We start from the raw sequence: 24,128 nt of genomic DNA on the forward strand, positions 1-24,128 counted from the left end.
TCACCAAAAGTAGCCAAACTACCACTAGTTTGGTTAAGGAGTCAAGTCACACCCACTGAGAAGAAGCATCATGTTAAGGGATATTTGTATCACTTAGGCTGCATTGATGTGAAATCCACTTTTCAGCTGAAGTACGCAATTGAAAAAAGCCCAGCTCTTTTTCTGAGAATAGTTTTACTTCCTAAGGAGTAGTTGGTGTTAGTAATTTTCCATTACTCAGTGCTGGTGAGTGATTACTCAACACTGACCATGAAGAGACAGAGCAGTCGTGCCTAAATCTTACAACACGCAAAGAAAAACACCCTGAAAAATGCAACCTTTTATGTGGTGCTGCTGTCTTAAATTCGTGATTCGGGTTATCAGATCTACCCTGAGGTCCAGGTAAGCCAACAAATCTGAAAGTGTGTACAAACTTGATTTATATAAAAGTTACACTAAAGAGCACATCCTCACTTGCAGTCACAGGGAAATTGCAATATTGGTGTAAGAATTTATCTGTGAACACACCTGCAAACTCTGCAGTAGCTGCTGGTTTCTTCTGAAGAGCTCCAAGAAGTACAACCAATAGATTAGTATTAGTGCCATAAGGCAGTAATGAAAACAATGGTTTTATTTACGTTGTGACACTTAACACTGGTTTCCAATAGAATAATTACATTTGCGAGGTGGCATCATAATCAACACCACAAAAAAAGCATATTACAGAAACAAAGAGTTCTGGTAAGATTTACAGCTTTAACATGAGAGAGTGGAAAAAATATCTGCAGTTTCCACGAACTGTGTACAACTTGGTGTGAAAGAAACTTTAAGAACAGAAAAAAAAACCTTTATAGACAGAGTTAAGGCTCTTATTTGCAAGTTATCTTCCTATTGGAAGCATATTGAAAATGCTCTCTCTAAACAAGATGCAGCTTGAGGACTCAAACCTGTGCAAGAAGCTTCACAATTATGATGCTGTGGAGCTCACTGTCCACATTAGTAAGGGCTGTATATCTTTTGTTTCCTCTTTGTACCACTCTGTACTGTACAAATGAGCCTTTACCATACGCACCTAAAGATTAAGATGTGCATGCAAGCTAAATCCCCATCAATGTAAAAAGAGAAAAGGCATTTCTTCTCTTGTCCCTTCAGCAGGGAACTATAACTGATATTTCCCAAGTAGAGGGAAATCAGACATCCCTTTGGAAAAAAAGCTATATAGAGTATCTGTAACTACTTGCCTGGTTTAGCTTTTAAAATGCATGAAGGTGTAAGCCTGGAGAAAACCAAGTAAACCTGCCTTTCAGTTAAAAGCAGTGTCAGGGACATCACGTTTGCACTCCTGGTGAGGAAGATGAAACAGCACAACAGAATTTTTGCCAGCACCGAGGAGAATGAAGAGAACAAAGCCTTTAAAAAACCCCAAACTAAAACAAGTTTCAAAATGGCATCAAACTAGAACTTAGGGGTTTGGTGGCATGGAAAAAGGGAAATCACTCAGCTCAAAATCATCTGACTGATGAAAGGGCCTACTATACATTCTGAGGTTAATTTAAAACCATCTTCATGCATTTATGTACTGTACCTCCCTCAAAGCTACATTTCATTCGGGACTTCGGAAGCCATTACAGGAAGGGTCTTTATTGGAAATTAGCAGAGTTTGTTTGTTAAACAAAATGCTTTCTAGACCTTGTAGGGTACAGAGAAGCCCCACTGAGCACCAAAATGGTCTTGGACACAGAAGGCGGGGGGTGGGTAAGGAGGACAGGACATTAGCTTGGATAAGAGCTGGTGCTGCTGGATTTTACCTTAACTGCAGGTACAAAGTACCCACGTGTACTTATCACCAAGTACAGGTGATGTGTTGTACAGCCTCGCAGAACAGATCTGTGTTGCCCACACACATTGGTCACCCCCTGACCCACCCACACCTCTCTGACAGTGACATGACTTTGCCGAGCAGGACCTCAGTGCCTGGCACGGGGTCTGAAACACAGCTCAGTGCAGACAACACTGAACACTGCAAACTGCTATGGAAAGGGAGCAAACTTAAGAGTTTTGAAATCCTATTCTTGCGAGCCACATTTAAAGCTCAAATAAATCACTTGAGGAGTCAGAAGTATCTAAATGCTTGCTCTTAACCCCTGTTTTTTCTATAGAAGTGACTGTGTTTGATGCAAGAAGAAATAGCATTATCCATCTTGAAAAATTAGCATCACCACGCTGGCCTGAATCAAGAGTTCAAGTCTTTCTTGTGAAAAGATGCTATTAATCCTGATTGAGGACCTTAGAAGATTAAATAACCCACAGCTGACTAACTACCCTGTTACCTACTAAAGAGAGGAGATAGTTGGGAAAGGCACACTACAACACCCAGTTAGCACAACTCACAGGTATCTTTGGCAATGCATCCATTCTAATGAATTATTCCTGTATAAATCTTCCAAAGGACAGCATCCTATCACCTTATTCACTCTCAGTCTCTCTGGGACTTCAGGAAAGCTCACACCTGAGAATGCATATAACTGTAAAATAACTTTCATTCCTTTATTCAAACTTCACATATACAGTGGAGAAAAAGACATTTTAAAATAGATCCATATAATTATATGGATTTTTGCAACATATCAAATTCAGATCAAAATTAAGATATACACTGTATTCCATAACCAAGCTAAAGCTTAAGTGTATTATTTTGTTTGTGTAATAAACCCCAGGAACTACTCTGAATACCCGAACATTCACCAGTCAAATTTCACCCAGTGGGAAGTTGCTTACAGCAATTTGGAGGTGCAGAATCCCTCTTTATGGGGGCTATATAACCACACTGTAAACAAAGTATTTGAATTAGGCAGTTTCCCTTCTAGTCTTCCAAAGAGCCTTCATTTATAAAAGCAGTTGCTCTAAGTTGCAATGGACATAGGAAGATACAGACCAGTGGTTTTCAGTATGGGGATTGCCAACCCCAAATGAGTAGATCAACAGCAGTTATCTTTAATAAAGAACAGCCAGAGCCTAAGCTCAGCACATCTTCACAGTCCTGATGTGGATTTCCTTGTGGCTGGGTGTTTTTCCTCAGGTGCTAGTAGCACAAGCACTGTTCATGCAACTGGAAAGAACCAAACGTCTGAAATGAGCCAGAAGAGTGACAGTGGATGTGGTTTTAAGAGAAAAGCAGGAGGAAACTTCCATGTTGTCACAATAAGCCAAAGAGAGCTCCACAAAACAGCCAGTCCCGATGGAAGAGATAATGACAGTGAAATGCAAAGATCAAGTCAGCCATTTCCAGTGTCAAAACATTCTCTCCACCAGATGTTAGTACTGCTTTAGTCAGAAACTAACAACCGATTCCAAACACCGCTCTTAAGAAATAACACAGCTCTTGTTCTAAAGACTGGGAAAGTGCAGGTAGTAACATACTGAAATCTAGATTAACAGGTCAACACTTTACAAAAAGGTTGTAGGACTTAAATAATCCCTTTTTAAATTGCTTAACACATCTGATAAGTAGCTCACATGTCAATCTGATATTATGCTGTACCGTTTGGCTCTTGAATCCCAAACCTTTCGATAAGAGACACCACATCTAGAACACTCTCAAATAAATAGTGAAAAACCGAAAGATAGTGAGTGTTTCAAAGCAAGAGTAACAGTACATCACGCAAGATAATCAGCATTATACATACAGGGAATGCCATTCTGGTTGAACAGATTATGAAGCAGTATTCTTCATGAAATACTAGGCACAAGAATAAATCAATCAGACAGTGTTTTCTGCCTAATGGACAAGTCTAAAATTAACATTCTTGGCAATACAACATTGTAACTGATATGCTTCTCAACATTTAAGAGCCTTAATTGCAAAAAACATGAAGCGATGTTTATATTTGTGTCTTTGACAAGCAGTTACAGTTCTGGACAGATTTCTTCTATGCTGTGTGCTCTACTTTCCAGCTGGTCACGAGTAACATGTGCTGTGTAAGAAAGATTACAAAAAAACAGATAATTCTTCACACTCATTGAATATTTTCAAAACACACATAAATACCTCCTGAAATCATCTTTGCTTCTCCAAAGGTTATGTTTGCCATCTTAGCAATGTATTAGCTTTTAGTCTAAGAGTGCAGAAACTTAAAGTAGTTATTTTACCCTCACGCTCTGAAAAGGTGGCCAACACCACTGCTCAGCACACTGAGCACCACCCCTGGAACTGGGAGGATTTAACCCAGGAGTTAAGACCTGTCACAGGAAGTTCTTGAACATCAGCAAACACAGTACTTTCCATGTCAAATTTCAATTCAGTGAGACACTTGAAATAAAACCCCCCAACTTTATACATGAGGGAGCACAGTCTGTTGTGTTTTCAGGAAGTTGTTAACTCATGGTTTTGAGCCAAAGCACAGCAATAAATTGGAGAAAACTCCTTATTAGTGCTTTTTATACAAAAAAGCCCACTCTCTCTCTATATATGTATGTGCCTAAAAATTAGTGGCAGAAGAGAAAGATCAAAGAATACCACATCAAAATGATAATAATCTTTTTAAAAGACCAGTTAAGCTTGGGCATGAGTTAGGTTTGGTAATGTGCAGTTTAACAAGCAAACAGCATAATTATAACCAGCAGAACCAATTGCTGTGAGCTCCCAGCCTTCTCACTTAAATCATCTTTAGGGTGATGCTTGCCCTGGTTAAGAAAACACAGATATTCTGTATCTACCAAAGGCCAAAGGGCACACCCAGTCAGTGACAGCTCAGCTGATGGGCACTCTCTGAGCAGGGTTAGCACAGCTAAATGAACCAGAGAGAGAGAACAGTAGTCTTACTGCTTGTCAATTAAACTGCTACAGACAACACCCTCTACCTGATACTTTTCTGCAGCAGAAGTAAAGACAGGTCTGCAGGGCAATCATCATGCTTAAATTTACCTACATCAGGAATATTCCCTTCAGTGATTTCAAAGAGAATTTCTAAAGGAAAAGTTTTTATGGAGAGGAACAAAGGTCACTTCTGCTGGCAAAGTCTATTTATGTTGTTCATGGGGTCATAAACAGGGAGTAGCCAGAGAAGCTGAAATGTTGAAACAAGCAAACACAGAATCATAGTATGGTTTGGGTTGGAAGGAACATTAAAGGTTCATCTAGTTCCAATCCCCGTGCCACGCGCAGTCTATTGCGACTTCAGCTTCCTTTTCCACAAAAAATCTTGGCTGCTAGAATCCATATGAATAGGATAAGGTACAGCTACTTGAGGCAAGCAAGGAATGACCCATCCATTAAGAACACTCAGCAGCCACAATGGAGATGGGCAAAAATACACGAAGAGTTCTCACCATCACTGACTGAACTGGCCATCTTCATTTCGATCAGCAAGAAATCTCAGTCTGTAACCAAGAAGCGCAACTTGGATTAGTGAACCTGGGAGTGTCTGACAGGAGCCTTCTTATAAACCTGCCCTAAGACTTTAGCCCCTTCTTCAAAAGGGCAGTGTAGAGATTAGAAGAGTTAGTTTTACTCAAATACAAAACAGACAGGATTAGAGGGTAAAAAAGAACATCAGATCAGGGAAGCACAGAACCTTTTAGGGATCTTCATAGGAAAAAAAAATTCCAAGTGAGAAGAAGGTCTCAAATTGCCTAAAAGACAACCCAGGAGCCAGTGGAGCCCTAAAGTCACAACAGACCACTAGGAAATGCCTCTTATGTCACATCTTTACCTGCAATAATCATCAGTACTACAGAAATCATGTTATTGGGTTGGAATAAAAAGACACTGCATTCCAGCTCCCACTCACACAGACTGACAGGCCTAAGTGGCGAGTGGTAGCCACATCGCCTCACGATCTCCACAACTTCCCAGGAACTCAAGTCAAATGGAAGAATTTATCAAAATGTAGCTACAATACAACACCAGAAAACCCAAGACATTTCCTTTGCAATTAAAAGCAAGTGTCAGGGCTGTTAGTCAGGGAAGCCAATACAAGCCATTGCAAAAATCAGCTCCTGCATCACTCAACCCCTCCTTTCCTATACAAAAGCACTTTAAAACACAATTTGAAGTCAAAGAGCTCTTTGAAAGCTATCCAGGTGAATAATCTTTCCATACTCTTACAGTACTAACAAGGGAATCTCAGGAACATGAATATTAATAGCATTTTGATCTAATTCCACAAAGGAAACAATCAAATTGAAATACTGTTTTAAATACTCAAGTGCTTAATGTGACCAAAAGCACAGCATGACCAAAAGCAGAGATGGGCAAAAAACCCAAGTAGCAAGTGTTAAAACCATCAATTTGAGAAATGTTCCGTAGCTCTAATTGACATTTATGAATAAGAAAATTCTTCTGTGCTCTCAGAATACAGATGAGAGAGAGAGAAATAGATGTAATCTCAAAAAAGTTATTCCAGTAAAACTTTGACATTAACACAGCTATGTTGCTGAACATTTATCGCAATGTAGGAACGTTTGAGGACATTCAGTTCACCAGCTGCTACGGAAGTGAGACCAGTACTGAACCTCAGAAGAACTGATCCAAGGACAGAGACCAAAAGCTGTGAGAGTTGATACAGAGATTAGGAGATAATGAAACATCAGGGTTTAAGCAGAATGATAGAAAAGTGAAGAATTGAGAACTACATCAGGTTAATGGAAAGTATTTCTATATGCTATGGTGTGGAGGCGAACCAGTTAGTTAATGGGTTGATAAACTGGCAGACAGTTTATAAGCCATGAGCAGTCTAAAATTGATAATTACCAGTTGTGGCTCTGAAGCTGGTTATGAGGAAGGTGGAATGGACTTCAACAACAGAGATGGAAAAATGCTGCAAAGGTGTGCCTTCTTTCCAGTGGCGAATGCAGCTGGGGAGCGGAGTTGCCTCTGTTTTACAGCAGAGTGCAGAGAGATGGCAGCTTCAGGCCATGGAGAAAGGTCATACGGTTGCCTATTGGAGCCCTCCTTTCCCCTGGAGAGTGAAGTTCTAGTAATTAGCCATTATAAGGCATATGTTAAGTTACTGGATTAAGTCAGTCCAGTAATGGGTCTCAGACATGAACCAAATGACCCTTTCAAAGCAATTGTGAAGGCATTAGTCCCCCTGTAATAAATGACGGGACTAAAACGTGCAATTCACAGAACTTAAACATGCAACTTTGCATATCATCTTTTTATTGCGTGGAATTTAAATGAATTTTAGAAGAGGTCCTAGTTCACATGGTTGTGAAAAGCACATGTGAACCAAGTTAAACCCATGCAGCATCTTCCCAAGTCTGCAGACCATGCTAACATCTCATAGCTTTGCCACCCGCAGATGAATGAGGCTTACAGACTTCACAGCCCATCAGCAACAGATGTCTGTTTTCTTAATGTCAAAAACTTGTTAGAAGTGCTGTTACACACACAGGTGGGAAGTGAACTGTAATTATTCACCAGAAGACCACCACAAAAATCTAAAACTTTTATTATACAGTTTACCCTTTTCACCCAGAGAGCAGCTTAAAGATGAAAGAGAAGATGTCAGCCTCTATAGTTTTATAAGTTTCCTGTGAAGAGACAGCCCTGAAGCAGGTTCCAGAAACAGCTCCAACCTAAAAGTCCCAGACTTTCTTCCAGTAGCTGCACTAAAAGCAAAACTGAGAGTCTTATCCCATACTATAGAAATAAACATTACTGCTCAAGGACAAGTCTGTACTGAAGGCCTAACACCAGTTTTACATTAGAGTTTTCTTCCTTAGGAAGTTAAGATACATTCTCAGTGGAGAGGAAACATTCATGGTTGTTTCCCGTTGCTGGCTCTAGGATGGATTGGGAGCAGAATGGGAACTGACCCACAACAAAAAGCCAGGCTCTCCTGTGTGGCCACAGCTTTTAATGCTGGGTACAAGACAGCTTTTCCCTTAAAAAGGATGTTGGCAATTTCACTGCCCAAAGTCAGTTATGTTGGGGAAACAGTAGGAAGCAGAGATGTTTGCTTTTCTGTTTTGTCACAACAAACAAAAGCTTACGTGCTATTTATCAACACTGGTGGTTTGTGTTACATGCTACAAATCTACCTCTCAAGACAGTGTGCAGCACTGCTCACTGTTTCCCAACAGTTCAAAGAGACACCAGTACTTACACGTGCTTTTTAATTAATCAGTAGCTCACCATGTACAGCAGCTTCTGTACTCATTGTTTCCACATCTGCAGCATCAGACATCTCTTCATCCTCATCATCATCATCCTCTTCCTCACCATGTAGTTCCTTTGCAATGAGCTGTCTTGCCAGTTTGATGTTTCTTCCTTCATTGTAGTGCATTTTTCTCTTCATTTCAAACTGTTTCTTTTTCTCTGTGAACAAACAAATGCAAATATTTATTTCTTCCCTTAAAAAGAAAAATCAACCTATTTCTTCTTCAAAGAGGCACTCGCTGCTTCCTAGATCAAATTTGTTCCTACCTTGAAAATGCATTATTTAGTCAATCACTGAATTAAAATTATTTTCTTCAAGCAGTGGAGTGTTCTTATATTGAGTCTGACTCACAAAAAGGATAGTAATTGATGGACTGGAATGGCTGAAGCACTTTTAAAAGAACCTGTTTGCAACTAAGAGCAAGTCTGAACCAAGAGAAGCATCTGGTAGCAGCACACAAAATTCCAAAGTTTCACAAGCCTTGTTTCTAAGTAAACTTAAGGACAAACTGAGACATACTGGTGGGACAGAAGACGAACTTGTGCAGATGTGGCCTGACTCCTGGCTAGCTACCAAAGGGCAGTTATGAGAGATATATTTATCACATGTAGAAGAAAATATTTTCCACTTTCCCCATGGCCTGAAGCCTAACTCTGCTCCATATACTAAACATTAGCAGGTCTAGCAATAATGCATTATAATTAAAATAAACTTTGCTTATTGGCAGCCCAAACACTGTTGGTTTCTTTTCTTACTTCAGAATAGCAGGGTTACATGCTTAAAGCTGGGACCAGGAAATCTGAGAAGCACCAGCTAGATAATGCAAGACTGAAACCTCAGAAGTATTGTTTGACTGTTCCCTCAAAACACTCCAGTTCAAGTTAACACAAAACCACATCTCTATTAAAGGTGCTATTTGCTTTGGAATAACTGTAGATTTCCTACTGGATACACCTACTAGTTGCTTTGAAAACAATAGAAATAGCATCTGTATGTTTGCAAGCAATTAGTAGCATCTTAATTGCAGTGGTACTCATTGAATTAAGCCTACCTGAAATATGTCCATATTAAGAACTATTCCCTCACCCCCAAACCAGAACTTCACTGAGGACTCTAGATTTTTTTAGCAGGAATTCCCACAGCTGAAGCTTGTATACAAGAAGGCATCCAGCAACAGCAAATTCCTGTTTATATGTAGATCCCAAACCAAACAGTCCTGATTAGAAACGAACAGCATATTTGTTCAAAGACTATTTATCTTCATTTTCAAATCACAACATTTTTCTAACAGTATTTTTTCTTCCCAAACATTTCTAACTGAAAATCTGAAACTATTTGGTAGGAAAAAAAAAATCAAAGCAAAACAAAGGAAACAACTTATGCCTACCTCGTTCCTCAGGTGTTAATTCTTCATCCTCTTCCTCCTCCTCACTGCTTTCCTCTTGCCTTGCTATGATCTTGGGTCCTCTACCTTCAGCTGCAGCTGCCAGTCTACATAAATCATGCAATACAAAATGCTGAAACAGCAAGTTTTTCACTATTTCAAATACATGGCATTTCAGAACACTCATACAGACTGCTTTGTTCATTATTTTTGCATATTTTCATGTAGTAACAACCTGCAATTTTACTAGTGGCGCCATCAAACACTGAAAAGCAGTTAATTTGACAACAGCAAAAATGAAACTTCTGGAGAAACCAGCAACAGCTTTCCATAAAGAAAATGTACCCCAGGAAAGAGCAGATTATCATAACATTTAGTCAATTTTTTCTATGACAATACTTACTTTTTACTCAGCACGTCTGCTTTTAAGGGCTCATTTGCTTCTGAATCACTCACTGGATCCTCATCATCTTCTCCTACCATGCTTGGAGGGCAAACAAAAAGTAGCTTTTATTAGTAATTTGCTGCTTAAAGTTTGCTGAGAAAACAGTCAAAACCTTCAATTAAAAGACTGCTTTAGTACTTCAGAAGCTTTCCAAATCTACTTTAAATAATTATATGACGACATTAGATTCTAGCACTGAAAAAAATAAAATCAATACAAGTCAGACTTATTTATTCCATTCAAAGCCTAAAACCTGCTAGACATAAACCTTCTAAAATTGACTTTGCCCTTTTAGATAGTTCTCCTCAGTAGCTATAAGCTTTATTTAGCAGCTTTGTAAATCTGAATACATTGCATACATTCAGTAGGCCTGCACAGTCACAGATAATCAGCCATAATAAATATTACATCACCCACAAGGTAAATTTTGCTGTAAAACTATGACGTCACCTGGCTGCACTCAGGAGTTTAGCAAGCATACCTGTGATAAGGAGTACTTGGTTCATCTATTTTCATCAAGCCATAATCTTTGCCTGCAGGGTGGTATGTAGCTATGATGTTCATTTCATCCCACTTCTGGGACTTTTTACTGAAATTAGAAAACAAAGTTAAATTTTCTTATATTCTAAAAACAATTAGTGCTGTTTGACCACAGAAAGAATGTTGAAAACATTTTTTGATCTTTACTACATCCTAAATGCAAAGAATATTGTTGTGACACACAGACATGTTCAAAGTATGACTAATAAATACTGTTCTATAGATACTTCTATCATGACAAATTATCAGTGCAACTTAATTTCCCTAATAAGTCATAATAGCCAGATAAACTCAGTGATCTATAAATGTATTCTTGTTCATATAATCCAGAAACTACTGGTCTCGTTCAATCAGTGTCTTGTGAACTGCTGGATTTTACAGTAACTTGTAACAAAGCATTCTTCCTCTTATTACACCCCACAAGAGCTCAACAGAACCCATACCTTCCAGCTCACCTCTGCTCAGGGAGCTGCTATGATTATTAGCAAACCTGTTACATAAACGATACCAACCAGCAAATCCCCCCCCTGCAGTAAAATAAGCAACACAGAACAAGCTGGTTATTAATACTGCTCTTGTAATTCTAAATTGGAATCATAAGCCAACCGATTCACTGCTGTAATTAAGCTGAGGGAGTTTCACATTTTACACAGACAGGCACCAGTGATGTTACATTATTTAGAATTTCCTCACTCAACCAGAAAATGTACCATTTTATGTGTATTTGGAGAAACAAAAGCTCACCCACACTGACTGCTCACTGACAAAACATATAAGCCACAAGGAAAGCAACTGTCTCGTAGCCAGAGGAAGAGCCATCCCTCCACTGATCTAAAAGCCACAAAAAATGTTAAAGGAACAAAAACCACCATGTTCCACATTTTCGCTAAAAAAGGTTATTGCAAGCTTCGTATAAGGTGGTCTTTCCCTTAGCTTAAGCCAAAAATCTAACTTCAGACTAGTAAAATAATTTCATAATTTAGTATTACTTTATGAATTAACATATTCCTGTTGAAAATTATTAGTTAAGAAGCAAATGTTACAGGACTTCGTGAGTTTTGTAGGGTTTTTGTTTGGTTTGGTGTGGTTGGTTTTTTTTGGGGGGGAGGGACAGTTGGCTGGAAGACTTCCACTTAACTACTCTTGTTAAACAGACTGTTCCAATAACAAACTTGAAAAATATATTCAATCTCAATAACACAAATAGTCTTGAGCAGAATGCTCTCTGTAAAACAAAAACTGATAAGCACAAACTAAAATTTTACATTTACGGGAGCACTGCGTAATACAGTGTGGGAGGAAAAAAACTGAAGAGAAAAAAAATAGATGTGGGGGCTGATGCTGAATCCCACATGCCACAGACTTACACTCCAAAAATGAATACAAATTGAGTGATCTTAATCCCCTCAGCATACAGTAACCAATGCCAAGCTCTCATGTTTGAGGCTTCAGGTCTATTTAATCATTTTGTGCAGCCTAAGCGGACAACACGTGAGCCCGATCGCGGCTCTGGCCAGGAGTCATGAGCTTCCTGATGACAAAGCAGCAGCTCTGGTCTAGGAACGCCAGTCATTCAAACCTTTCTATTTAGGAGTCGAAAAATCACCAGTTAAACATCAGCCTGAAGTTCACCTATGACTAACTAAGATGATCACTTGGTTGCACAGTGAGGGTTTTTATGAGCCAGGGCAGCTGGCCAAGGGTACACGGCCCCTGTAAACAGACAGAGCTCAGCTGAGTAGGAAGTATGACAGATGGGAGCAACTCCCAGCACAGGCTTTGTGTTCATTTGCCCAGAGTCCATCAAGGTTTATTGCCTAGGCTCACAACTCAATACTTGACAATAATATTGGCAATCTTGGAACAATCCCTTTGTATTCGCTGCTTCGAAATCAGACAGCCTACAGCGAGCAGGGACTCACAAATAAAAGAGTGAAGAAGTTCGTAGTGGTTTAGTTTTTCACACTCATTTCTTTAAACTCAGATTCCAACATTAAAAGCCTTGGCTGTGGAACTCCTCCCAAAGCACAACTTAAAGTTCGGCTAGGGAAAAAAGAAATCATTAGTGGCAAAGAGACAAACATGTAATTTCTCCGCTGCATGTAAAAAGCCATCACAGGAGAGTGACTAAGTGCTCTAAAAACCCACATCTCCCTTGTTTGTCTCCAATTTTGCATGCTTAGGCATGTCTGCACAGTGTAACACTAATGACAGAGCTCAGGACTATGACAGGGAAATGCCTCCTGACACCCCTTCAGATATGGAAACAGGAAATCTAATCTTCCTCAGGAAAATCATATTTGCAAAATCTCAGAAGTGCTCATTTGTATTTTCTCATATCTTTAAAAATACACAATAATTTCATTTGACACCACACCCTGGACTGGCAAGAAGTCTCAGCAGCAGTGTTACTCAAGGAACACCTCACTCCTCGCTCCTACCATAGCAGGCTCATCTCTTCCACCACAGGTGCTGAACACACACACTCTCACACTGTTACTCCATAAAATATCAGATCCCATTGCTCACAGGCTCTTACAGGGGCCTGGAGGCAAAAAGTACTGCACATGAGAAATGCCAAGAACATATCTACCAATAAACCACAATCTCAGCTCTCAGGATGCAGTTCCAGGGGTGTCCTAATTTCTCAAGCTTCCATCTTGCATCATATTTTCATTAAGGAAGTTTTCCAAAGAATGTTACCATCACTGACAGCAGTGCAAGGTCAAGAATGATGCAAGCCCATGAGAGCTCTACTGAACATGGATCTTTAAAAGATGACAGCTGACACAATGAGCTCTTTCATCTGCAGTTATTTTTAAAAGATATTCAAAACTGAATTTCAGTACTGGAAATAAGCAGAGAGGCTGCTGACAGAGGTACGTGAAGAAAAAAGATACCTGAATTTATTAAATAATTTTTAATCTGCAAGGAAAATCACAGCTGTACTATTTATCATTCTTTTAAAAACAAAAACACTGATATGATGATGCTTGCCAATCAAAAATAATAACTGCACACAAGCCAGCTTTAAATACACTGTACTGATCTTTCCTGGAAATCTCCTAATGCAGCCTGCCAGGTTTAGCCAATATCCTTTAGCTTGCAAGGCATTTTCAGAAATAATCTAATTGACTTTATTGACTCACATTGGTAAACAGGAAATAGAAGCTGGACTCCTGCCCACTAACTGCTTCCCAAGAAATTACTGTGTGCAATAACCAATACACCAGATGCTCATCAGTTCATACTCCAATTCCTGCTCATTCAACATGGTACAAAAGAAACTGTAGAAAATTAAACAGAGGCTACCAATAGCTGTACTTCATGTCTGGTGTGGTACTGAACACCCTGTGCTACATAATAGTAAAACTAAAGAACGGGAAAAGAAAAAAAAAGAAAGGAAAAACCCCTGCATGTCCATTTTATTCTAATCATTATTTCTCTCCTTGCAATATGGAGTTAGGTCCCACATAAAGAAAAATGTCAAAAGCAATTTTACAAACAGAGCTCAGGTCAAACCTTGCTCACCATAATGTGATGGAGTCTCAGAGCAACATTAGGAGGCAGATGCTGAGTGCATCAGGAAAAGTGCAGGAATTCTCACTGCCAGAGGACAGGTGCTGGCCGGCTAAAGACCACTTCTTGCATATTTGGACTAACTCAGCACGTTACAATTAAACCAAGATTTTCATGTCAGTCAGATCACAAACCACACAGCCTGTGCACATTCTCAAGTGTGAGATCTTTACGTATGATTCAATACATCTTGATGACACTTCAGCCCAGGAGAGGTCCCCTCCTCAGGGACACGCTTCTGGTTATCTGAGCTGCCTTTGAGAAGGCTGAGAGTAAATCTCACATGGCAAAGCATTACTTCCCAAAGCGCGAACTACCCTCGTAGCATCTGTAAAGCTCTTTGTGAGCTGCCACACCGGCAGGGAAGTGCCACTCCTTGGCAGGAGCCACGGCCACAGTTACCTCCCGCCTCCGCCCAGGAGCATAGCCCGGCATCCCTCCGCTCCCAGCGGTGCTCCAGCCCCGGCAGGTGCTCCCACTGCCGATGGAGCCGAGCTCCCGGGCCGCCGCAGCACGGGGGCACCGGATGGACCCCCTGATACCCCCGGCACCACCCGGGCAGCGCAGAGCCCCGGCTGGAGACGCCCTCGGCTGACCCCGCTCCGCGGGACCCCGGCCAAGCGGGACGGCCGGAGGGAGGGCGAGAGGGATGGAGGGAGGCCCCGCGGGGACGCGCCGCCGCCCCCACCGCCGGGGCCTCACCCGTGCTCGTCCTCGTCGCAGGCCGGGTTGGCCCGCCGCGCCCCGAGGGCCGCTCCCGCCGACGTTGCCTTGCTGCCGCTCTTCTTCAGGATGCCTTTGATGGGCCCGCGGCCCGCGGCGGCCGGTACGGAGGGTACCGAGGGCACGGAGGGCGCCTCCATGGCCGCGCCGCCCGCCCGGTCCCGCCCGCTCGGTGCCGCCGCCGCCCCGGCCCGGCCCGCCCCGCGCCAGCGCCGCCGCCCCAGCCCCGCGCTCCCGCCCCCTGGCGGCCGGGAGGACCGACAGCGCCTCCGACCCCGCCTGCAGGGCGCCTGCGCCACCGCCGGGGGGCGCCCTGCCCGCGCGGCGCTCGCGCATGCGGGGGGAAGGAGAGCACGCGGACACCAGGACACACACACGGACACCGGGAAACACACGCGGACACGGGGACACCGGGACACACACACGGACACCGGGACACACACACGGACACCGGGACACACACACGGACACGGGGGACACGGGGACACACACACGGACACCGGGACACACACACGGACACGGGGACACACACACGGACACGGGGACACACACACGGACACGGGGGACACGGGAGGACACGCACAGGGACACGGGGGCACACAGACACGGGGACACAGGGACGTGGAGACACACACGGACACAGGGATATAAGGACAGAGGGATAACACACGGATACACACAGGGACACACAGACACAGGGACACACACACATGGGCACAGGGACACATGGACACGGGGATGGGGACACAGCAGCAGCACGCAGACACAGAATCACTGAATCACAGAATTGGTCAGATTGGAAGAGATGCCATGCCACAGGATTGTATCCAGATGGTTCTGAGATATCTCCAGTGAAGGAGACAACAACCTTTCTGGTCAATCTGTTCCAATGCACTGTCACTTGCACAGTAAAGTTTTTCCTCATATTCAGGTGGAACTTTCTGTGCCTCTCTTTCTGCCTGTTGCCTCTTGTCCTACTGGTTGGCACCACCAAGAACAGCCTGGCTCCATCTTCTTGGCACTCCCCATTTTGACACTTACAGGCACTGATCAGGACACATGGGGTACCCAGGGTCGGTGCCCACACTGGGGGCCTGCTGCCCTCAGGGTGTCTGCACAACCCCAGGGCTGGGGAGCGTGTGGGCCTTGTGTGTGGGTGGCACTCCTGTACACACACAAGGGTTTTGCACTCACAAGGTGTCCCACACGTGCTTTGCACTGGGGACATTTGGTGGCACATGGCAGGACAGGCCACAGCCGTGCTGTGGTGTCCCTGGGCCCCTCTCTGTGCTACCGTGTGGAGATGCCCCTGGCACTGTGCGTTTGCCAGAGCAACCCAGGTTTGTCACAATTCCTGTGGCACATCGAGGGAGGCAGTGTGGTGTCCAGAGGGGTCAGGCATCGCAGGGTTCTGCTGCTGAGTGAAACACTCCTGTTTCTCAGCAGGACCTGCCTACCCAATTCCCAGTGGTATCCAGGTGCACTGGCTGCCCCTCCAGTGAGGCTGCAGGTTTGCACCCCAGGGGCTCAGTGCCTGCACAGCCACCCTGCCTGTGGCAGCATAGGGGATGAGGGTTACAGCAGCACCGTCCATGTGAGGAGGAAGATAGGGACCTGATGAAACATTGATGAAATAATCCACCCTCAAAATCTGACACACTTGGGAGCCACCATGCAGCTGTCGGTATCCTGGTGTGTCCATCACCCTTACAGCCTAAGAATGAGGGTGGAGTGCTGGATTCTGTGTCATAGGAACTGTGGCATTAGGATTTGAAAGTTTAAAGGGATACTGACTTAAATATGGCAATTGTTTCTGATCCCTCCTGTCTCAGCCTCCTCCAGCTAGTGAGATTAGTGGCATACTGACTCCCTGCTCACCCCCTGTAGCCCTCCCAGGGCAAGAAAGCTCTCTGCAGCACACCCACACCACCAGGGTCCCACCAGCGTGTAGAATGTTTCCAGCAGATTTACAACATTCTACATCCACATGGCTGTTTCTTCATGCTAATAAAAGCAGCAGGAGCTGAGTGTCACTGCCACCCAAAGCCACAGTGCACGTTTGCTGGCACGGCTCAGGCAATGGCGGGGTGCCCACACATCCAACCCCAGAGAGCTGGAAAGAGCTCCAGGCTCCTGGAGCAAACCATTTCACTTCAGCCATGGCTGTTATGTTGCATTGCATTCCTGCTCTGGCAGTGCCACGACCTCAGAGGAGGTCATGCTGAGCCCTCCTGCCTGCTCACAAAGGCCACGCAGCTGGGAAGGTACAAAAGCCCCAAAGCAGGTATTTTTGTTTCATTTTTAATGAGTTGCATGAATGCTATTCAAGCAGAGTTGTCCTGGTGCCTGGTGAACACCTGCCAGGGCAGATGCAGTGCCAGCAGGCACCTGGCACTTGGAACAGTAGGGAGCAGGGTGTCAGGCAGAGCCTGCTGTCTCTCCAAGTTCGGGGAAAAGCCTCTGGAAGAGAAAACAAGGGAGCAGACCCATCTCTTTCTGTCTGCTTACAAGTATAGTCAGGGCTGACCTCTCGGAAGTGCAGGACCACATTCCCTAGAGGCAAGAGAGGACACATATAGACACCTGGGATGGAGTGATGCTGAGTTTCTGGACATTTTTAGACTTAAAATACAAAGGGCCAGATCTGATTTCTAGCAAGGAGGTCTGCTGACTTAGCAGCAGCATATGTCTACAGCCCTGCACTGGGAAACTTTCAAGACCACAGTGTCAGTTCCCAGGCTGCAGGACCAACCCACCATGTTGCTGCTGCTAAGGCAGTGCCAACAGACACTGTAGATTCCTAGCAGGCCCAGAAACATCAAGACAAAAATGGGAAAAACACCTGGAGCTGTGTGATAAATGATTTTTTTCCCAGGACTAATACTTGCACATCACATCTCATACCCTTTTCCATCCACAAACTGGAGGACTCACAGCAACAGCAGAGGTTCATGTCTGCACTTCAGGGTTTCTTTTCTTCACCCATTAGCATTGACTCAATTGCAAAAGTCAGAGCAAGGCAAAAAGAAAAGGGGAAGAGTGACAGAGGGAATGATAGCAAAGAGTAACTCTGGGCTGGCAAACTATAGTTAGCAAAGAGGTTATTAAATTTCTCAGTTACACAGAGAAATTCTAATGGATAATAAAGCAAGCAACAAAGTTCATCGCTGGTCTGGTGCTGTGTCACTGTGTGCTGGGAGTTACATCTCAGCAGGGCAGTTGGCTTGATCAGTGGGAATCATTTTGTCGGTGTCGATCTTGTAGGACTGGAGAACACTCTTCAGGTGCTCCACAGTTTCTGGGTGCAATTCAGGAGCTCTTGATAAAATCCAAGCGTAGTCCATGTGGAAGAGCCAGAGGATGTTAGTGCAGGAGTAAACCAGTGAGTAGTTTTCATAGTCGGTGGAGACAACCCAGTAAGGGGCAGCAGGCATGACTGGGAGAGAGAAGGGCATGTGAGTGTGATGCAAAACCAACTCTGGATGGCTCTGCAGCACTACAGCCACAGCTCCTGGGGCTGTTCCCACTTTGGCTGCTCCATAACTGTGGTCAGTACAGGGAGCTATAATTTATACAAGCCTACCAGGACTCCTTGTTCTGCCCAGACAAACTCCAGAGAGCCACAAAGCCCTGACTAGGAAGGACTTGCTGGAAAGTTAACACTATGACCTGAACAGCTCACCTGGGCCACTGAAAGCCAGCCCAGCTCATACACGTGTGAGGGTTCTTGCTGGTGGGAAGGAGCTGACATTGGTAATCCAAGGAGCACAAACCACCACCCACTGCCACGAGGAGCCCTGGCTCATGGAGCCAGCTGGAGCCCAGCAGTGGGAGTCAGTATAGCTCAGCCCATCCCAGCTAAGCCAAATTCCCTTCTCCATCAGGCAGCTACACCCAAAGCATCTGCTCTGATGACGGACAGCTACTCCAGTTTCAAACCACCAGGTGGAAAGCAAAGGGGGGTCCAGCAAGTAGGTGTAAGTGCCCTGGGATTTATTTCTGATGCCCTTAGAAGTGCCAGGCACTGTTCTCTGGGGTTCACGCCTGGTGAAGGTGGTTGGGGCTACACATGCTGCAACTGAAATGGCTGTGGGTGATGCCTTAGAAGAACAAAATGAAGTCTAGCTGTGCTCATGAACAATCATTGTATCTCCTTTGCAAGTACCTCTGCTCCAACCCGTATCTGCAAATAAACCTTCTGTGAGGGAGGGCTGTGAAACAGCCAAGGAAAAGGTGTGAGGGAGCAGAATAAAAAGGGATTCAAGAGGAGACTGATGCTCACTTTCCAAAGTGTTGCTGCGGACAGAGGAAAGTGCTCTGTAACATGAATAAAATGCGCTGCCCCTCAGCAGGGCCCTGTCAAGTGTTACAGTGACAAGGGAAGGAAAAAGCAAATGAAAACATATTTAGGGTTGTTAAAAGGCACTTATAAGCAGAGGCAGAGTGGGCTACTAGCTATACTGCTGTGTGCAGAGAAACAAGCCTATTCCTGGCCCTTACAGTGGCTGTGGGGCTGCCTCCCCCACCTTCCCTCCTCCCTGTCCCCATCTGTGAAATGACCTGGAGGAACAGTAATGCTGCTGATCTTTCTTGCTTTGAGATCAGCTGGTGAGAAGAGCTCCACCACTGAGCGGGCTGTTGCTGTAAATGGCGTATCAGTATCACCAAACCACTGCCTGCTGGTCCCAAAGTCTGTCCTAACCCTTTGCCACTGCCCCATTGTGCCACGCTGAAGTCACCAGGCGAGCTTCACCCCTTGCTTTGCTGTCTCTGACCCCTGATGCCATGGCAGCAGTGCCTGCTTCGTGCTGCCCGTGGTGGTGCTCAGACCACAGCACAGCCGAGGCCGTGGGCACCAGGAGCCTCCTCACCACACACTTACACCAGTTAAAGCGGACACCCAGCTTGGCCGGCTGCTTTACATCCATGTGCATGAGTTCTCCTTCAGCTTCATTGACTTTGCCATTGGAACTAAAGGGAGAATGACAAAGGTGAGAAACAAAGTCAGGAGAGTGGGAAATAATTATGTTTTTTTGCTTCCACTAAATCATCCCTCCTGACACATCCACTGTCAGGAGGTGGCTGAAACAGGTACTAGTGAACCCCAGCATTCCCGGAGGGACAGCTCATCCCTGAGGATGAGCTGCACCCAGGGCACAGCAGATCCTGGGCCAGGTGCAGCAGGTCAAATGGTGTCCCAGGTCAAACCACCCCAGCACCCCAGGCTGCCTCTCTCCAAGTGCCCCTGCAAGTATGGTGTCCTTTGGTGCCAGAGTGGCAATGACAGACAATATGGAGAGCAAGACCTCTCTGTATGGGATGGGAGGATCCCAGCACTGATTTTGGATGTGCCAGGGAGCAGCTCAACTCCTATTAGTTGTGGAAGACACATGTTCACATCTGTTTATTTACTTGCGTTTTTTCCAGGTCACTGCACATTCCTCCTCACACAAATTACCTGTACCTGTGTGGTGAGCCAAGGTTTGTTTGGCTGCTGGTTTGGAGCACTGCCCTCCTGGCAGCAAGCCCTATGACTTGGGCTGCCTATCTTATAATTTCATTTTCCCCTGTATGCCTCAAGACCTGGACGCTGCCTGCAGGGCAGGAAAGTTTCCTGCTTCCCTGTGAAACAGGAACAGCCAAGGAGGCAAAAGCAAATCCTGTCAGCAGCAGAGGTCAAGGGGCTGATACTGTAGGGATGCACAGTGCAAACTGACCCAAAACATTCCTGATATTTCAGGGTTCTGAGCTGCTGCAGTGGGCACAGCAATGGTTGGATTAATGTCCCACAGACCAATGCAGGCGCAAATGAATGTCCAGCTGTTTGCCAGGCGCTGCCCCAGCAGTGGAGCTGCTGAGACAGTGCTGGGCAGTCAGTGAGAGGCAAGGATGCTGCTCTCTCCGGACACAAGGGATGTGTTCCTACATTGTTGTTGTTATTGTGAGCCAGAACAAAGTACCCTTGCCATGCTGGGAGCACAGGGGACAGCGCTGCGCTCCCCCCTCTCTCCCTCTCATTCATTCAGCCCCTCACAGCAGCAGCCCATGACAGCCAGGGCTGGTGATGGAAACAGATGAATTCTGCATCTGTCCATGCAAAAATCCAGGAGGGCTCAGGATAATTATAACCTCTCAACTGTAATAAAGGAAAAAGCATTCACTTGGCTACTGTTTTAAACTGATATCGACTGCTGATCCCCTTACACAGCAGTTAGTACCTGTGCAAGGTAAATGCTCCAGAAAACAGCTGACAAATATTTAAGTAAAACTGACCCAGATGTTCCACCTTTCCTCAATTTTTCATTGAGTTCCTTTACTCTGGAACAGAGAAGAGCACAGGGCACAAGCACTTCTCAGCATGCAGGAGCACAAGGTGGTAGCTGCCATCCCATAACCAGCCCCTGGGACAGGATCCAGGGCATCCAGCTCTTAGCCATCACTGGGGATCACAAATTGGCCAGGGGGTAGACCCAGGCTATTTCATACTGAATACTGAAGTCACCATGTGCTCTTGATCTATTTTCTCACCATTCACCTTGGTCAATGAGACAGAGACTTGGTGAGCCCCAAGGAAGCACTGGCAGGAACTAGAGACCCACATCTCTGCCGTAACCCCAGCAAAGCCCCTTATCCCAGCAGACCTACTGCAATCCGTCTGCACCCCCAGACACAGAAACAGGCAATTTAGAGAAAAATAAACACCCATAACAGCAAGAGGGGTGACAGAAGTGCCACTGCTGCAGTGAAAATGTGGCCCGAACGCAAACACTTACAGCATCTCCTTGTTGATCACCTTGAACTTCCCATTCTCCTTCAATGAGTAATTTGCCTGGATGCAGCTTCCTTTCTCAAAAGTTGAGGGCAGCTTCTCTATCTCATACCATTTCCCCAGATACTAACAGAAGAAAGTTTAAAGAGATGCTTTTAGCATGAGTGGGCTGAGACAGAGCAGTCCAGCTCATTCGCCAGCACAGTTTTTGCCTCTCTATGGCACAGGGAGTGTGGGGGGGTTGGCAGAGGCACAGACCTTCCCTGGCAACTCCAGCACAAGGCATTGAGACTGGACCTGCCAACTTCCCTGTGCACCCAGGGAGTTTGCCATCAGTCTCATACACCCTTAGCCTAACTCAATACCCCCTAAAAGACTGTTAGAAAACTTTTCACACCTTCTCAATATCGAAGTCTTCTTGGACTGATGGATCTGGGCATGGTCCCATATGAAACATCTGGCTTTTCCCAAAGCTGAAGACGCTCAGCAGGACTGAGAGCCGCACTGCCGTGCCCAGCATGGCTGCACTGGGATGCAGGCAGCAAACAGACCTGAGGAGAAGGAAAATAGCTGAGCTGGGGCCTCCCTGGAGCAGAACTTTGTGTGAAATACAGCATGAAAAATAGGATGTGTGCAGCAAAACACATCAATGGCACAGCAAGGAGGAAAGAATCATGAGAAGAGCACAAAGGCACTGTGCCAGAAAAGTGCCCAGCTCAAAATGGCCTTAAGCCCTGACAGTGCTCAGGCTGTGCAGAAAACCAGGTGAGTCTGGTGAGAGCACTTGTACTCATCACCCACATGTGACACCCAGCAAGATGCAGGGATGATAAACCTCCGAGGACACACAGGAGCATCATTGTCCAATGCTGAGGCAAAGGGAAATGAAGAGATGTTTGCTTTAAAATGCTGGAGCACAAGGAATGTGATCCAGAACCAGCACAGAGCTGGGACCCTGGGAAATGGAAGCTGGCAGTGTACACCTGCAGGAACCTGCATGGCAGGAGAGACATCCCCGTGGATGCCAGGGCTGCCTGACACTGCAAGGTGGTGGGAGAGACAGCGCAGCTGCCTCTGGAGGAGTCATTGTGTGCAAAGACATACATAGTACTGCAGGATGGGGAAGTTGGTAAAGATTCAAATCAGCACCAAATGCAACATGAACCAATCCCCAAAAGCATGGTGTGATGAGGGAAAGGACAGGGTTTCCTGCAGAGCAGAAGCAGGAGCTGTGCTGCTCATACCCAACAGCCCCTGGATCCGGGATGCTGCCCAAGTGCTTTGGGTTCTGCTCGAGTAGGTTGGCATGTACAGACCCTGCAGCACAGGGCTGCTCTGCTTCCCTGGCCAGAAACTCCTCTGCAGGAGCAGTGGTAACATTTTCCCCAAGTTTAAAAGAAAAGCCCAGTCTGTCTCCAGCAGCAGGAACGAGCCCCACTGCAGACCAACATTTCCCATTTTGAATCTCTCAATTCAGAAACGTACCTTGTGAATGAGGAGGAGTGATGCTCTGCAGAGGACCAGGGCTGCAAGGAACAGCTCTGTGGTGAGCTCTCTGCTTCGCTTTATAAGTGTGCTGGGAACATCATTATTCAACAATGGCACAAGCCACTCCCTGGTCCTCGACGTGTTTAGGTTTTTTGGCAGGCCAGTCAGCTGCCTTAGATCTGCAGCTGGAATGAAGCTGGAGATGGGCTGCAACTTGGCTGCTCACCCAGGCAAACAAAGGCACCTCACGTGTCTGGGTATCGCCCCACAGCTGCAGAGCTCTCTGCCTTTCAGCTGCTCACAAGAGCCTCAGGCCTGGGTGCAGATGGCAGGGGAAGGGGAGAAGTGCCACAGCCTTTGAGAGGGGATGGGGACAGCAGCAGCTCCTGTCCTGCTCCCTCTCATCCAGGAGCAGCCAGCCATGCTCCCAGGGGGATGAGCAGCCTCCTCTGCCAGGGGCCACTTGAGCCCCAGAGACCCTCTGGGCCACTGCAATGTCCTTGTCCCCACCACAGTCACTTGCAGGAGTACGCGAGGAGGATTAAGCAGCAGGAGACATCACAGGTTTATCTGAGGAGCTGTAAGACCTTTCAGCAGTTTTTCTCTAGACTTTCAAATCTCACTATGGGGAAAGATGCCGGTGCAATTAATTCCATGCTGACCTGGCACTTTTTCCAACAGGTGCCCAGCAAAAGCCTTTGACAGCAAAGCAGCCATCTGTGAAGGCAGCCAGTCCCAACAGTTATGCAAGGATAGCTGAGTAATTGACAGGAAGTTCTCTGTGTTTAATTACATTTTCTTTTAATCTGATCTCTGTGGAGACATTCTCTCTAGGTGTGTTTTTACACGCATTTTACATGCACTGCATGCCTTACATGCACACACACACTCTTGAACTCCTGGCTGCCCAAATGCCACCCCAAGAGCCACAGATAGCTCAGTCCTGTCCCCTTCTGGGGCTGTGCAGCCAAGGTGTGCCCTGAAACATGGCCACAGCTGAAGTGCTCCCAGGACCTCAATGGCCATCACAGCTGTGCAGGGCTCATCCAACACAGA

General features: G+C 45.4%; 2 protein-coding genes across 5 annotated transcripts; both read right to left on the minus strand.

The window, feature by feature from the left end:
* Window positions 1–2,501: 2,501 nt before the first annotated feature.
* PPP1R2 (protein phosphatase 1 regulatory inhibitor subunit 2) lies at window positions 2,502–15,018 on the minus strand. Of its 4 annotated transcripts, XR_010433077.1 has the most exons (8): window positions 14,795–15,004; window positions 10,455–10,562; window positions 9,932–10,012; window positions 9,532–9,635; window positions 8,120–8,302; window positions 6,731–6,938; window positions 5,308–5,358; window positions 2,502–3,953 (listed from the first exon to the last, which is right to left on the minus strand). XR_010433077.1 is itself a non-coding variant. In XM_064666347.1 (7 exons), the coding sequence occupies exons 1-6, from the start codon at window positions 14,953–14,955 to the stop codon at window positions 5,354–5,356; spliced, it is 642 nt and encodes a 213-aa protein (XP_064522417.1). In that variant the 5' UTR covers window positions 14,956–15,018; the 3' UTR covers window positions 2,502–3,953; window positions 5,308–5,353. The 4 variants fall into 4 exon arrangements, 2 of the variants coding, with proteins under 2 accessions (XP_064522417.1, XP_064522416.1); XR_010433078.1 differs by lacking the exon at window positions 6,731–6,938 and having other exon boundaries at window positions 8,091–8,302; window positions 14,795–15,003; XM_064666347.1 differs by lacking the exon at window positions 6,731–6,938 and having other exon boundaries at window positions 14,795–15,018.
* A 2,082-nt stretch (window positions 15,019–17,100) lies between these two features.
* Window positions 17,101–23,193, minus strand: APOD (apolipoprotein D). Its single transcript, XM_064666292.1, has 5 exons — window positions 23,070–23,193; window positions 21,982–22,135; window positions 21,589–21,710; window positions 19,698–19,786; window positions 17,101–18,251 (listed from the first exon to the last, which is right to left on the minus strand). The coding sequence occupies exons 2-5, from the start codon at window positions 22,102–22,104 to the stop codon at window positions 18,016–18,018; spliced, it is 570 nt and encodes a 189-aa protein (XP_064522362.1). The 5' UTR covers window positions 22,105–22,135; window positions 23,070–23,193; the 3' UTR covers window positions 17,101–18,015.
* Window positions 23,194–24,128: the final 935 nt, after the last annotated feature.

The sequence above is a fragment of the Pseudopipra pipra genome, chromosome 10 (assembly GCF_036250125.1).
Source record: "Pseudopipra pipra isolate bDixPip1 chromosome 10, bDixPip1.hap1, whole genome shotgun sequence".
NCBI lineage: Eukaryota > Metazoa > Chordata > Aves > Passeriformes > Pipridae > Pseudopipra > Pseudopipra pipra.

Bases quoted from the DNA above. Each gene is read 5' to 3' on its own strand.
- PPP1R2 (XM_064666346.1), bottom strand. From the start codon at position 14,955: ATGGAGGCGCCCTCCGTGCCCTCGGTACCCTCCGTACCGGCCGCCGCG. The intron at 10,563-14,794 runs GTGAGGCCCCGG...TTCTAATTTCAG, and splicing joins TGCGACGAGGACGAGCACGG to TAAAAAGTCCCAGAAGTGGG. The intron at 9,636-9,931 runs GTAAGTATTGTC...TGATTTATGTAG, and splicing joins GCAGACGTGCTGAGTAAAAA to ACTGGCAGCTGCAGCTGAAG.
- APOD (XM_064666292.1), bottom strand. From the start codon at position 22,104: ATGCTGGGCACGGCAGTGCGGCTCTCAGTCCTGCTGAGCGTCTTCAGC. The intron at 19,787-21,588 runs GTAAGTGTTTGC...TTCTCCCTTTAG, and splicing joins GTGATCAACAAGGAGATGCT to TTCCAATGGCAAAGTCAATG. The intron at 18,252-19,697 runs GTAAGTGTGTGG...TCTCTCTCCCAG, and splicing joins GGGTGTCCGCTTTAACTGGT to TCATGCCTGCTGCCCCTTAC.